This window comes from Prenolepis imparis, unplaced genomic scaffold (assembly GCF_030444845.1).
Source record: "Prenolepis imparis isolate NDT839.2.m4 unplaced genomic scaffold, iyPreImpa1.0 SCAF_59, whole genome shotgun sequence".
Lineage (NCBI taxonomy): Eukaryota > Metazoa > Arthropoda > Insecta > Hymenoptera > Formicidae > Prenolepis > Prenolepis imparis.
This window is the reverse complement of record NW_028141217.1, coordinates 45387-62309: the sequence shown is the minus strand read 5'-3', so window position 1 is coordinate 62309 and position 16923 is coordinate 45387. Positions and strand designations below refer to the sequence as shown.

General features: G+C 27.7%; 3 protein-coding genes across 4 annotated transcripts in view; 2 read left to right on the top strand and 1 right to left on the bottom strand.

The window, feature by feature from the left end:
* LOC145947271 (uncharacterized) overlaps positions 1-16923 on the bottom strand; it is a 101592-nt gene that overhangs the window by 65626 nt on the left and 19043 nt on the right. The window contains exon 2 of the mRNA XM_083057083.1: positions 14878-14921. The gene's annotated coding sequence lies outside the window, so the exon portion shown is untranslated. The remainder of the gene's footprint in view (positions 1-14877; positions 14922-16923) is intronic.
* Positions 4288-6546, top strand: LOC145947263 (uncharacterized). 2 transcript variants are annotated; one of them, XM_083057069.1, is made up of 5 exons: positions 4288-4461; positions 4714-4944; positions 5117-5310; positions 5631-5756; positions 6294-6546. In XM_083057069.1, exons 2-5 carry the CDS (start codon positions 4794-4796, stop codon positions 6300-6302), a joined length of 480 nt encoding a protein of 159 aa, XP_082913195.1. In that variant the 5' UTR covers positions 4288-4461; positions 4714-4793; the 3' UTR covers positions 6303-6546. The 2 variants fall into 2 exon arrangements, with proteins under 2 accessions (XP_082913195.1, XP_082913192.1); XM_083057066.1 differs by lacking the exon at positions 6294-6546 and having other exon boundaries at positions 5631-5830.
* Positions 7405-12578, top strand: LOC145947262 (uncharacterized). The gene is made up of 8 exons (XM_083057065.1): positions 7405-8105; positions 8310-8499; positions 8580-8809; positions 8920-9156; positions 9248-9409; positions 9477-9676; positions 9736-9898; positions 10266-12578. Exons 3-8 carry the CDS (start codon positions 8602-8604, stop codon positions 10385-10387), a joined length of 1092 nt encoding a protein of 363 aa, XP_082913191.1. The 5' UTR covers positions 7405-8105; positions 8310-8499; positions 8580-8601; the 3' UTR covers positions 10388-12578.

The window sequence follows — 16923 nt, the reverse complement described above, 5'->3', positions numbered from 1 at the left end:
CTATCGAATAGTTTCGCGAAAGAACAAGTTCAGTTGCAGATGAAAGAAGATCCGGGAAATCAAAAACAGCAAGTAACGATGATGTAGCTTTGAAAGTTCTACAAAGTGTTATCAAAAATCCCCTTAAGCCTCCTTCGAAAATAGCTCAGTGCAATATAAGCTGAAAATCGGTCGCAGACATTTTGAAGAAACATGATTACCTCCCGTATAAAATGAGACTCGTTCAAGAACTGTCTGAGAATGATTTTGACAGAAGAATTAAATTTTGCGAGGAAATGATGAGACGATATGATGAGAACCATCAATTTTTTAATTGGATTTGTTTTTCTGACGAGGCCACCTTCGAGTTAAACGGATCTGTCAATCGTCAAAATTTAATATTGGGCTAACTATAATTCTCAATAGATGAGGGATTGTCACACTCAATATTCCCAGAAACTAAATGTTTGGGCTGAGATAATAGGTCATCATACATATTGTAGGGCCGTTTTTATTGAAGGGAATATAAATGCACACAATTACGTACACCTATTAAAAACCGAAGTCGTGCCACGTATGTCCAAAACATTACAGGAATTGCTTTTGAACATATTTGGTTCCAGCAGGATGGGGCTCCAGCTCACTTTGCCATAATGACTCGTGATTTTCTGAATGAAACATTTTCTAATAAATGAATTGGTAGAAGAGGTACAATCAAGTGGCTACCTAGATCACCAGACCTAACCCCACTAGATTATTTTTATTGGGGATATTTGAAGAGCAAGATATACGAAACAAAACCTGCCAACATTGATGAATTACGAGCCAGAATATTAGACGTTTCGAATTTAATTGGACAGGAAATGCTAGAAAATGTACTGCAAAGAGTGCAAAGTATCTACATCTGTTTGGCACACTGTCAAGCAGTAAACAGACATCAATTTGAACACCTAATACATTAATTCTTTAATTACATCTAACACACACATACACATACACACACACACTCGTGCGCACAGAGAGGGTTTGGAGTCGTAAAATACCGGGGGACTGACGAATTTCGGGATCCTTATCTCTGGCTGTGCTGACACATACACACATGCATGCGCGCGCGCGCACACACACGCACACGCACACATACATACACGAGATGTAAATCCGACTGGGCAACCTCCACGTGATACATCTTGGGTAATGCGAATGTCGGCGGTACTGTAACTTTCAAGTTTTATAATTCAAAAAGTACTTAATAAAAAAATATTTTATTACAGCGTTTTGGAAACGTCTCGACTTCAATATATACAATAATCGCACAAGAGAAAGATCGAGAGTGAGATGGTAGATTGCAGATGCGAAATCTTTGCTGCGCGTGTCGAGTTGGAGCCGATGCACTGATTGTGAGATGTGTGGAGGGCTAAACTTCATGAGGCTTGTTTCGGAGTTGTAGCGCCATTGTACTGAACTGCACGAAAAAAGTTATTATTCCTGGATGTAGGAATTTTATATTCCAATTGATGATAATGGAACATTATGTTACACTAATTTTAAATTAATTAAAGATTTATTTATTTAAAAACACATTTGAACCATGAGTACAAAGAAATTTCTACTTTAAATAATAATACGTGGAAAACAAATTTTCAAAAAATTAATAATACCAGAGCAGAATGCCTATTATGCAATAAAATTGTATGTGTTGTTTTAAAAATTTCTCCGTATGCTCAACAACATAGTAACTCCCACGGTGGACTAAAATAAAACCGCCGAACGGATAATGAGGAACAAGGATTACAGCGAGAAATTAAATCCCTACTTGGATCAACTGTCAAACTTGAACTGCCGAAATAATCAGTTGTCGATCGGAGCGATAGACCCTGGCCGGACCGAAGAGAATGGCGACTTTTGCAGCGGAAATCCCAGCGGTGACACGGCGAAACTTCTAGATATTGATTAAAACAGAAGCCTACGATGCAGTTTGGTGCATCAACCAATGCGAAACTATTTAGGAAAGGTATAATCAAAATCTAAACTTCTTTTATTTATATTTAATTAATCTTTTTCTTAAATTTATATTTTTGATTTATATTCTACATATATGCAATATATCCATAGGGACAATATTAGGCCTCAAAGGGGAATATGTAGAAGCTTGTGCAATCTTTCTCTTTCTCTCCTGAAAAACTAAAATTCAAACATTTTTTTAAATTCAATGCAACATTAGAAAATGTGAAATATGCATATTTTAAAGTATCAATTATTGCAAAAGCACTATTCGAGGAAGTTATAACAAAATCCTAATCTTCTTTTATTTAAATTTAATTAATCTTTTTTTAAATTGATCTTTTAATTAATTTAAAAAATTTTTTTAAATCTTTTTCCTAAATTGTATATATATTCTTGATTTATATTTTACATATATGCAAATTAAAAAAATGTGTGTATATGCATTGTGCGTACCATAGGAATATTGGGACTTATAATCAGAGGGACATGATTCACTAGAAACGGGTGAGAATCTGTCATATTTTGCCGATACTTTTGCCTTCGTTAAGATATAACGAATCAGATCCTTTTTTTGATGACGTTGACAACCAGCAGTTCCGAGGATAGTTAAATTAATGAGTTCTTTTGGTCAAATAGAATATCGAGAAATCTTCCAAAATCGAGAATATATATATTTCTATAGATATCATTACATCTCTTTCCTTTTTCACAAAAATGATTTCCAATGCAAATCTCAAAATGTATAATACGGACTCTGCATCATTATCAGGTATACCGCTTCAACAGCTCGAAATAGTAACTTTTTTGAAAAATCTTTCTTATAGTTAATCTACTTGTATATACACACATTATTATTTAATAATTTTAAAAAAAGATATTTTAACGGAGTACTGCAGTGAAATTATTTAATAGTAATTTTAAATTCATTAAAAAAAGGTACTTTGAAAAGAGCACAAAAAATTTCTGAGGCATTGAAATACCATGAGCCATCATGTAAAGATATATTTTGTCCGGATGTCCTTGGAAGGAACAGGAAGGAACGACTAACAATTGCGGGCTATTTTGCGTGGAATACATCCGCAATTTAAATATTATACTATTAGAAGATTTATTTATAAAAAGAGAAAAAAAAATCCACAAATATAATTCTAATTCTGGTCGAGAAATTCTATAAAAATTCATAATTCTTTAGAAATACTTAAAAGTATCATTAAATAAACTCAATATTAGAGATCATATTGAGAAATAATTAAAAGCCATAACGAAAATATTGTATGTTGGTACATATGTATTAGAATCAGTTATATTCGCAATATATACAAAATTAACTTTAATTAGAAGAAAGCAGAAGCTTAACTCTTGTCGCAGAATGTTCTACAATTAAAGACAAATTAACTGCATTATGTGGCGAATTTAGACGTACAGCTTCATCTGAAAATTATTTTTTTGAGTCTACATATCATCATAATGCAACTTCATTTGAACCTTTGGTAATGAATACAGAAGGAAAAGTAGTAAATAAATTATCATTAATAACAGATAGATCCATAAAATCTTGGTCGTGTAATACTTCAATTGTAAAATTTACGATTTGCTTTTAATTGACCATTATCAGAAGTTCCTCGAAACTGTAAATAGATGTACTTTAAAGAATGCACCAAAATTGATGTGTGCAAAGTATTCATACATATACTATAAAAACTTCAAATGCGAAATTGGATCATATGCGTAGCTGTCATATAGATTTAACATTTTGCAAAGGTATGTTTCTTTCAATTCAATTATTATATCGCCTCATTTTCCAAAAGTAAGATATATGAAGCGTTTAATTTATCAACTTACAGTTTTATTATCGAAAAACTGAATATTTAGACAAAGCATTAATTCATGCTGACATAAACACAATAAATAAAATTGTGACTTCTGCACAAGAAAAAGCAGATATATGTAAATATCAACAGATCAATACAATTTTGAGTAATAATGATATTATTTCTAAACATCATAAAGCATTTAAAGTCTCGACTAAACGCTCAGTAAACACACTACAACATATTTGCGAATCATGCGAAAGATTGTTATAAAAAAGATATTTCTAAAGTCAATACCCAGATAGCACGAATGTCAGAAAGACCTCAATTAGAAATCTTATTAAAGATTGCTTTTCGAGCTCTTCATATAATATCTAATAGATTTCAATTTTAAGAAGTCTATTATAAGATTTCTTTAAGATATCTTGTGTAAGAAATTAATTTTACGAAATCAGTAAGAAATCTTTTTTCAGTTAATCAAATAGATTTCTTAATCAAGACAACAGAACGTGTTCTTGTATCTGATGTCTTTTAGATTTGTTCGCGCGTTTGCGCATTATATTAAGATACATATATAGTGTGTTACAATGTGCTTCAGTGTGCTTCGGCGTGGTTTCTTTGTGCTTCTAGAAGAATACATCGTGTTGTAGATTGATGTATGATTTAGGTAAGGTTTATGATATAAATATTAATTAAGCAATAAATGCTACAAAAGATAAATACAAAAAATACAGCTGTAATTAAAGTAATGAATATAAATGTTTAACATAACCAAATCCACAACTAACATAACCTTTATAATCTTTTAAATATATATTTATTATAATAATTATTTTTTTATAGTATCGACAAATAAATTTGAATGACATACAAAATATCCATAATAAAATATATATAATGTTTTTACACATACATATAGGACATATAGGACTGGATAATATTTTATCAAGAAGAGACTGTTTTACTGGAAATCTCAACTGTATGTGGGAACAATAATATATGTTCTTTTATTATAAACTTGAAGAGGAAACTTATCTAGATAAAACTTTTGAGACGTTACCACATCTCCTGACAATATCTCCTGACAATACAGTTATTAATGATGACACAAATGAATCCTTTACGCATCAACATCATACACATTGTTGTAGTAAGTATACAAGCAAATAAGTTTGCTATACTGATTAAATACATTTTTTATTCAATTTTTTGTTAACTTTTCGAGAGAAGGAAAAATTGCTTGAATTTAATTGAGTTGTATGAATTTGATTGAAATATAATTTATGCAAGTCAATTAACTAACACTACGTTTCTATTTGCAGAATCATGCCGTCATAATCTTCAAGTTATTTTGCACGAGATAAACACACTTGACATGCATTTAGTAGATTTTTATGGCAATGAACCCCAGCGAAATAATGAAAATATATTGCCACAGTTTCCGATCGTTACAGTTCAAGAATTAGAAAATTTTAATAAATTATTAAAGGAAGATGCAATAGCTCGTGCACAATATGTAAGTATTTTATGTATTACACTTTCTAAATTTTTTAAAAGCTTGAGAGAGAGATTTTTATTTTATAATATAAAAACATAATAAAAATGCTCATAATTATGAATAATTTCTAATTACGTTATTATCTGTCTATCTATCTATCTAATAATCTATTTATTTATCCACATAAGAAATATCTAATTTGTGTTATTTTTCATTTTAATCTTATAAACATAAAAGCTTTATTACAATTTAACTAACAATATTAATTTAATTTAAGGTCTGTAATTTTAACTGTTTTTGATTATATAACAATACTAACATATTATATTATTTTTCAGAAAAAAATAATTAAAAATATTGGCGGTAAAGATGTTAAAAAACATGTTCGACAAGCTTTGACATTAATATTAACTGATGAATTGTCATACAAATTATCATGGACAAGACAGAAAAAAACTATCAGAGTAAAAGATATGAAGTTCATAGACATAATAATAGGACATGATTTTTATCTTCATAATATCACATAACTTTTTTATATTCCTTCGAATCACTATTATTATTATTATTATTATTATCATTTTATTTTAGTAATAAAAGTAATAAAAATAAAATTAGTATTAATAACAAAAAATTAGTGATGTAATAATTTATGTTGTAAAATAATAACCACAGTTGTTTTACTAATATGGAAATGGTAACAGTAATTACTATTTTTAAACATTATCATTACAGTTTTTACATCAAAAAATTTATTTTATAATTTTGTTTTTATTGTAACTTTTTTCATTTTTATAAATTTTGACTTTGTTCAAAAGTATTTAGTTTAAAATTAAAACTATTACACAAACCCATATTCAACAATATATAAATGTAACATCTTTCGTTCATAAATAACAAATTCCCTGATGGTTCTTATAAAAATTGCCAATCATGAAGTAGTATGAATATTTTTATATTGCAGTATACTTATTTCCTAACTATATAACTTTTAATTTCAGAGACTATGATCAATTCTGGGCGTAATTGTACAATCTTTGATGTACAAGATACTATTCAAAAATGGTTACAACATGCAAGCGATCGAGTACGATATTTAGAAAAAAAGCACACTCAAACATAATTTTAAAATTTTTGCATAAAATTTGTTTCTTTTATTTGATATTTTATTTTAATAGTTTATTGTTTATTTCATAATAGTTTATTTTGCTTTTTCATAATAATGGTTTATTTTATTTCTATTATAAAGTTTTATTCACGATTTTTTTATCCTATAGTATATTAATCTATAAATACATATATATATATATATATACATTAAAAATGTTAAATATAATTAAACCGTCCAAAATTCAAGTAAGTTTAGTTAAAGTCAGTTTAATTCAAGCAAGTAAGTTTAGTTAAAGTTTAGTTAGTCATAAGTATTTTATATCATAAAATATAAGTATGTTTTGAAATATAAATAAATAATTTTAAAAGATTCACATTTTTTATTTTATAATTTAATATTAAAATAATGACACACACCTGAATAAGCATATATGAATAAAAATTTTGAATATTTTAAGATAAAGTTATTAAAGCTTATTAATTCGATTTAATCTAAACACTAAATAAACACGAAGTTTCTGGTGAAATATTTATTAGCAAAATAAGCTCTCCAAAGAAAAAGATATGAATGACAATGTGAAAGATCATCAATATAATATGAAGAAAAATCAATCGTCCTTTATTGTCAAAAACTCCCTTTGGAGAACTTGCTAAATATATCACCAAAGGCTTGGTGTTTTCTTAGTATTTTGAATATCTTAGGATGACTTCAACCAAACTCTGATTAACTTAATCGACGATTTTACATCTTTGTCTCTTTTTAGATGCGTTCTTAAAAAGAGACAAATATATAGTTCAATCGATGATTAAACTATATATCTTTGTCTTTTTTTAAGAACGCATCTGAAAAGAGACAAAGATATAAGTTTAATCGTCGATTAAGTTAATCAGAGTTTGGTTGAAGTCACTCTTAGAATATAAGTCCCCAGGTAGCACACACGGTCTTATTGACGTCAATTTTAGGTCATATTTCGTCCAAGACGTCATTTGTCTTCTATATGACGTGTATTTGACGTCCTATTGTGGACGAAATTATGACGTTATGAAAAGGACGTGAATTAGACGTCTTTTTAAGACCAAATTTTGTATTAACAATTTTATTTTTATTTTTTAAGTTTTTCTTAATTAAAACAGACTTTGTTCGTTCCACTTTTAAACTTTTTACTTATGGTAACTATATCGATATGTGATAATGCGGTAGTTATACCATAAGTAAAGGAATCAATATATGTAAAGATATTTAAACACAAATAGAATGATGAAAATAAAAAGTAGGCAATGAAAAATATAGTTAATATTGCTTCATTATTAATTGCTGCGTTTGCGATTTCATCCTAGAGCATGGAAATTGCATATCTATATAATGGCATCGATAGAATCCTACCCTATCACGCGCCTGTCGTAACAAACGATCGCCTGGGCGTATGATAAGGAGAACCTCATTAATGCCGTTCAGAATACATTTGAACCGAGTAGCGCGAACGTGAAGCGCATGTGCGCTTCTGGGTTCTTGATTGGACAAAACTACGACATGAGTTGCGTAACAGTGCAATAGCACAGTATACACTGTGGCAATAGCGGGAAAACGAGAAATGTAACACGTGCGCAATAAGTGATTCTGAAGCCGGTCGAAGTTTTGTGTATCTATGTGTATCTGGTGTGTCTCTTATAAAATAAAGAGAAAATAATATATTAGCAAAAGGGTAAATATTGTACACACTCCTTTTTCAAACTTATTTCTTTTTCTTATGTGCAATATACGATTATTAATAGGATCAAGTTCTTCGTCAATTGTTATTAAGGATTTGCTTTTTGTTTTGAGATCGTAACCGGCGAGTATTTGCTTTCACATTGTGCCTTTACATATAAAACTGATGTGTACAAATTTGTTTCTATATAAATTGCAGGATTTTATTATTATCATTTCTGTGGGTGAAAAAGTTAGATACGTATATTAATGCACAAATTGTGATATTGAAGCCTAACCTACAATACTACATAAATTACTATGTGTATTTATGTCAATAAGGAACACAAATGTAAATATTTGTTATATTAACATTTTAATAAATTTGATAGAAGATTTAAAGCGTACAGGTGAGTTTATTAAAATACCTCTCTAATCTTGTAATACATAAATATATACATATATATTATATTATGCTTTGTCTTTGCAGGCGAAATAATCCAAAAATAAGTATGGCTTATGTTGTTGTAGAATTTGATGAGAAACACGGCGGTGGTGTAGCTGCTGTTAACAGTGCGTGGCTTACACCTTTAAAAAAGGAAGTTTTTTGGCCTCCGTATAAAGATCAAAATAAATTTGATAAAGCTTTGAGAACAGGGGAAACAGTTGATACTGAAAAATGGACACTGCACAGTATTTCGCGTATTTTTTACAGAAGTGGTAAGTTAGTTTCCCATATTTATTTATTTATTTATTCTACATATATATATATATATATTTATTTTACATATATATTTATTTATTTACTCTACATTTTTTCTAAATTGCAGATGATCTTGTAAAGACAAGAGAGAAACTAAAACAGTCAGAAATTATATCAAATTTGGAGAGTGAAGAAGAAAACGAAGGTACACGTAAGAAACGAAAAAGAATATCTAGAAGAATATATAATTCATCGTCAGATGATGAACAAGAGGAAGAACGAGGAAAACAACGAGAGAAACAATTACCCAGACCACCCCTAGTAAAACAAAAAAATTTTAATGTTTCTAAACATTTAGAGAAAGGTATCTCTTTATTTTACATATATTCAAATATTTGTTCTATTGTTTTATATATTACCTTGAAGAAATAAATATTTGTTACATTTATTTTCAGATTTTACTTTGGCCCGTTCTGATTCACCTTTGTCGATTAGTACTCTCAATACAAGTGAAAATATAAGCCTCAGTGTAGCAAGTACTGCAAGTAATTCTGTTAATAACATTTCAACGACTCCACGTTCACATCGTCAATTTATTCATACAGCGGATAATTTTGGTTTGTAAAAGCTAATTTGTCAAAGTAGATATAATGTCAACAGTTTTTATAATGAAATATTTTTCAGAAAAACTTGTTTCCCTGATAGCTACTGTCAAGGAACAGAATGATGAAATATTGCAATGGATGAACAGACAAAATACAAAAAATGTAAACAATGTGACCGGATTACCTAATATACCATTTTCATTTCCATTGAACACAGTTGAGGAATTAGATCAGTTAGATGTTTACTTGAAAGCAAATAATGATGATAATATAGCTTTGGTATGTATACGCAATAGCATTTGATACCATAGCACGTAGATAATGTAATTTCTTTTCAGTCGGCATATTTGGCTAGTCTGGGTGGAAATCATGTACCAAGCAAAACAAATAGAATTTTGAAATATATTTTGACTGATGCTGTGGCGATAAATTTTAATTATTACGGCAAACGTTCACAGAAAAGAGCCTTCTCAGATTTATCCCTGAAAATTTTAATTGTGGGTAAGTGTATTTTTAAATTTATTTTTTGTACGCATAAATGGGCATTTTGTTTTTTTCTTTAATTTGATGTAATTTACCGTATATATTTTATAAATTTTAATTAATAAGAATGACAGGCAATTTGTACATAACTTAAATAAAATTCAATTTATAAATTTATTTAAATTTACATTTAAATCCACTTTTAAACAAATTCTTAATTAAAACTTTATTGCTAAAAATTTTTTTTATTGTTACTTATTTAAATCTTAGTAATTCTACATTTTAATTTGAATTAAACTTATCATCTAATTTACTAGATATTTTAAATCTTTTAATATAATTTATAATATGGCTTAAATTTGAAGGCAAACTTGATATTTCTTAGGTGCAGTCAAGAGAAGCGTTACCAATACAACCGATAAAGAAATAGAAGATGCAATAAAGGTTTGGCTGAAGCATGCTCAAGATCGTATGAAGAAAACGAGAGAAAATGCCCGAAAAAATTAGGTATAAGTTGAAACCTATTGTAGGTAAACGCCAATTTTATCGTAGAATTGCACTGACTGTTCGTAAAACACTTCAAATTTGTGATAAGGAACCCAACATAACACATAAGAATATTTCACTTAATAGTATATATGAAAATAATAATAATGATGATGCACTTGATAATAATGTGTCAAATATATCACATGGGAATATTTCACTTAATAGTGAAAATGAAAATAACGATATTAATAATATACTTAAAAATAATGTGTCCAGTAATTACGATGCAAGTTTATCGCTAACGTTGTCTGACAACACTTTAGTTTCATCTGATTTAAATATAAATTTAAATAGTACAGTTTCTCAGCCATGTTTAAACTCAAGCTTAAGGCAGTGGGCTCTTAATTTTAATGTCACACATTCAGCAATTACTGGTTTATTACACGTATTACACGTTTTTCATCATGAATTGCCTTTAGACTCCAGAACGTTATTAGAAACGCCAAGAAATATTCAAACAAAACAACTCAATAATGGGCATTTTTATTATTTCGGTCTGAAAAATATTTTAAAATCTATTTTATCGCAAATAACAGAAAATTTTGGAAATAAGTTAGATATCAGTTTTAATATTGATGGACTTCCCCTATTTTACAGTTCAAATTTACAATTCTGGCCGATTTTAGGACTAGTAAAAAATTTTAAAAGTAATCCCTTTGCTATTGGTATATTTTGCGGTAGATCAAAACCACAGCCTTTAGAATTATTTCTAGAAGATTTTATTGACGAACTCCTATATTTGTTGCAAGAAGGTATTGAAATCAATAACAAAAGGTATCACATTGCTATCCACAGTTTTGTGTGCGATGCACCTGCTAGAGCATTCATAAAGTGTATAAAATCCCATACTGGCTATTCATGTTGCGAAAAATGTGTGATACGAGGACAGTATATACAAAATCGAGTTGTACTTAAAGATATATCTGCACCGAAAAGAACAAATGTTTCTTTTGTTAACCAACAAGATGAGGATCACCATATCGGAATCTCTCCTTTAGTTAAATTAGGAATCGGAATGGTCACTGTTTTTCCAATTGATTATATGCATGCTTGTTGCTTAGGAGTAATGCGAAAATTATTAAATTTTTGGATAAGTGGTGCGTTGGCAACACGATTATCTGGTCGTAAGGTGAATATTTTATCACAACACTTAGAATCCTTAAAATCGTATATACCGTTAGAATTTAATAGAAAACCCAGAACACTTCATGAGCTTCCAAGGTGGAAAGCGACAGAGTTCCGTACGTTTTTATTATATTTAGGACCCCTTGTACTAAAAAATATAGTCGATACAGCCGTTTATGAGAATTATTTACTTTTTCATACTGCGATATCAATTTTAATATCTGCAAAATTTATATCCAAATTTAGTTGTGCATTTCCACAAGAACTGTTGAATATATTTGTTAAACATTGTGAACAATTATACGGCCAAGAATTCTTAATCTATAATGTACACATATTATGTCATTTAGCTGATGATGTGCAGATTTATGGGCCATTAGATTTATTTTCATGTTTTCCGTTCGAGAATTATCTTGGCCAGATTAAAAATTTAATAAAATCTCCTAATTACCCTTTGCAACAAATTGGTCGTAGATTACACGAAATGAATGCAGCATTAGAGAATAATTTACCTATCATAGAAAAACAGTTTATTCATGCTGTAGAAGATAATTTGAGTCCATTACCTGAAAAATTTAGAAGTGTTTTCTGTAAGCAATTTAAAAAATTTAAACATAGAGATTTTACTATTACCACACATTCTTATTCAAGTGCAAATTCGTATTGTTTAATGAAAAATAATATGCTCATTCAAATTCAAAATATTGTCGTTATAAGTCTACAAGAAATATTTGTTGTTGGAAAATACTTCACATCTTACGATTCTCTGTATAAGTATCCCCTAGATTCAAAAGAATTAAATATTTATGTTGTAAAAAATTTAACACATGAATCTGATATATGGCCTTTTCATGATATACTTGCAAAGTGCATTGTGTTTCCTTTCGATAATTGTTGGGTTTCTTTTCCTATTATTCATACATATTAAGAAAATATGGTAAAAATATTAGAGCAAAACGTTAAAATAAAAGAAGAATAACATTTTGAATAAAATATTAACTTTCATTTTTAAAAAAATTTTATTTTAAAGAAACATGTATACTGTTAAAAACTAAAATAAGTGAGCTTAAAATTATGTTTTCATTAATTGAAATGGTATATATACAAGTAAAATTATGTTTTCACATATAACACTTAAATATATAATACACATATATGTGTGTTTCATATTTATAATACTTGAATAAAGATATTTTAAACTCACTTATCTTAAATTAAATTTAAGATAAAAGTTGAATTTTTTTTTATTAAAGGCTGTGCTATAAAATAGATAAATGCTACAAATAAGAATTTATTTTATCGTCGCCGTTTATATAGGTAGAGTCTGTATTAGATGCTCAGCCATTTTGTTATTATTTGAAAGTCTATTTTGTAAAGCACACAAGTCTAAATATTGTAAAACATACATATGTATAATAAATAAATATATTTTGTTTAAATATTTTCGACTTTTTAAAATTCTTAATTAACAAAAGAAATATGGTACACACACACATATCTTTTTAAATTTAACGTTATTTTTAAGGCAATTTTAAAATCATTATGACGTCATACTAATGTCATCCAATGACGTCATACTAATGTCATCCGATGACGTCATTTATGCTGTGACAAATGGCCGTCAGTATAGGGTCATTTAGACGTCATACTAACCGTCAGTTTAACGTAAATCCTGACGAAAACGTACGTAAAAAAGACGTCTAATTGACGCCGTTATGCTACCTGGGGTCTTATTGAGTTCCTAAACATGAACTCCTAAATATATCTAGTTTAAGATATCTTTTTGATTTCTATTATAAGATCTCTAAAAAAAGTAATCTTTTTGATGTCTATCAGAAGAAGTCTTTTTTTTCTCTAAATACGACGCATAAGAGCTCTTTCTGAGCTCATTATGTTGTCTTTCTAAAGCAATTTTTGGATGTCCAAATCTTGAATGAGAGAACATTAAGAATTCTTTCTGTTATCAACTTGCTATCTGGGTAGTCTTCAAGAGCACAAATAGACATTCAAATTTGAAGAGATTTCATAACGTATGTACAACAATAAAAAGTTAATGCGTAATATATATGTAATTATTGTGTAAGCAACTTTTGAAAGGGCTTAATTTCTATATATTGCATCTTAAATAATCTTCTTAGATGAAGTGCACGAAGTAATATTATCTCTTAATACATTAAAAAAATTTTTATACGGAGAGTTAAAACGTATGAAACTGTTCTTAAAATAAGAACTGTTATTAATAAGAAGTTGCCTCGAAAACAAATGGTTAAAGGTAAAAAAAGTTACAGGTAGAATATTTCATTTACCACTTTTGTTACAGGAAATATTGAATAAATTATATCTTATATTGATCCATTAAATAATAATTATAAATTATGTGTATTAGTTAGAGGTATTTCGACAAAATCAAAAATTATTTGCGAAGGGACAATTAATGTTAAAAAAGTATTTGCCGTTTTAACGTAATTAAAGCACAACAATGATTTATTCTATTTTATATATTACATTGCCAAATGATCATAATAAATTATGTTTAGCAAAATTTAAAAAATTTAAATTTCCAATTGGAAGAAACAGAAAATAATACGAAAGCGATAGTAGCAGATGAACCTCAATTATTAAATAATTTGATAAAAAAAGACGAAAAATCCTTTTTTAAAAAAGATATGTAAAGTCGATTGCTCGAATATCTCGAAGTTTATTGTTGTCACTTTTCCGCGATGTTCATTGGCTGTCAAGATTCGCGTTGTGCGTTATATTCGTAGCATCGAGAGGCTGTTCGCGAGAATTAGCAGTTTGACAATTTGTTTAAAATTAAATCAAATAAAATAATATTAGTTTTAAATAATAGGTTATAATACTTTAAACTCAATTAATATTTTTGACAGTTATCAGCTGATTTCTTTCAAAAAATATTAATCGCGGATAAAGTATTATAACATATTATTTCGAACATATTATTTTATTTTATTTTATTTTGAACAAACTGTTAAATTACTAACCCTCACGGTGACAGCCTCTCGATGTTACGAATGTAACGGACAATGCAAATCGAAACAGTCAATCAGTACCGCGGAAAAGATGCAACAATACTTGCGAGAATCGACTAAACATGCCTTTTTTAGAAAGGGATGTTATAATATTTTAAATTCGATTAATATTTTTGACAATTATCAGTTGATTTTTGTCAAAAAATATTAATCGCGAATAAGATATTATAACATATTATTTGAAACATATTATTATTTTAATATTTTCAACATATTATATACATTCCCATTACCGCTATAGAAATGTTATAAAATAAACAATTTCTTACTCACCGATACGTACAATAGCAGAGTTGTAGTACACAGTACACATTGATCTGAAAATAAAATATTCAAATTATGTATATACATATGTGTGTATTATTTTAAAATTTAATTAGCAAAATTGTTGAAATTAACGCTTTAACAGCTAATTTCCGTGAAAAAATATTAATCGAGTTTAAACAAACTTTACATTATTTTTCAAAAATATATATTTTTTTTTACATAAAACCGAAGAATTGCGCGCGCGCGTGTTGTTCTAGTGATAAAGAAGCTACATTGGAGGATCAACACAAGGCAATGTGTTTATCAGTAACAGGTTGCTGACGAAGATTATGATTATTTCGAGCAATATACTATATCCTTTATATGAAAAGAAAGCAAAATTACGACAATATTATATCAAATGTTAAAAATTAAGGATTTGCCTTTTTATACCTTTTATACCATTTATACCATTTATATTATATGTATGTATATGTATCTATTTTATACCTAAAATAATTTTTAAAAAGAATTTCCCGTAAAAAATAATGTACCCCCAAAAAATGTAAAAATCAAAACTAAAATTAACCAACAACTAGCCAAGACATAGAAAATATTCAATTTCTAAAGCATTTTATAATTTTATAATAATATTTGTAATTTGAAATATTTGCAATTTGAAATTGTAATTTAAAATAATATTTCCCATAAAGTCAATTTTGCTTATAAAAAACATTATGATAGATTCTTTTCAAAAAATTAAAATGCATTTTAAGGAAAAGAGGGAGAATTAACGAATATCACATGCCGATGAAAGAAGCTTTAAACATGCGATAAATAGATCGTAAAGTGTGTGATATTAGGGGATTTTAAGGCGAATTTTATATGTAATATAATTACATACGAACATGATTTGTTAACATTTGCTACGCGCAAAACGCTTTGCTTGTCCACGGATTTTTTCGCATGTTAAAACATTACAGGAATTACACTCATTGTCAGTACTCATTGTCAGTATGAAAAATCTATCTATAATATACGTAACGTAAACTATAAATTTTCACTACTGGCAGTTTATATCGGAATGCCCATATATGCATGTACAATAAATTGTAATCAATTAAAGAATCGTTTATGTTTATTTACTGAAAAAATAACTTTCCTGATTAATAAATCAAATTAATAAATTTGAAATTATAAATGTTATTAATTTAAAGCAAATTTCTTTACAACATATTTATTAATAACAATTAACAGAGTTATCATTAAAAATTAAAAATTAAATTAATTACCATAAAAAGCAATTTTGGGGTAAAAAGAGTGAATAAAAAAAATCTATTATATCTCCAATATAGCAATCATTATAATTGCTTTATTTTTATTAAAATTATTAAATTATATTTTTCGAACTCAAATTATTTTTCTATATTATTAATTTACTACACAAAATAACTTGCTGCTACGATTAAATTTGATAATAAAAGAGTTTGTTCCATGAGCATACTGACACAATTTCTTTCATATATAACTTTCTGTCGAACAAATATCACATATAACTTTCTGTCCAACAAATCTGCTTAATTACTAATATTAAATTTAACTCACAAATAGCTTTGGTGAATCAACAATTTAATTTTTATGTTAATCGATGAATTTTTGTATAGAGCTGTTCTCAAAGTAGAAAAATTAACAATTGATGATAAAAAAGCTGAAGGATTTGAAGAATATAAGTTGGTACAAAAAAATAATTTAAATAAAAATTGTACTTTAAAGAAAAATAATATAAAAAACATCCAATAAATAATAAACAAACATAATATATATTTTTTCCTAATAGTTTAAAATAAATTTTTGATAATTTATTTTCTCTTCTTTTCAGAAACTTACTTACAATTACTGTAATTATTGTACAGATAAGAGTTATAATTTAAAAAGATTTATGGAGACCATAAAAAAGACATGCAATGAAAAATAAATTAAACTTAAAATATTTTTTAAAAAATATTTTTGTACAAAATATTGAAATACACACAGATGATATATTTAATTATTTATCTTTTATATTTTATAATA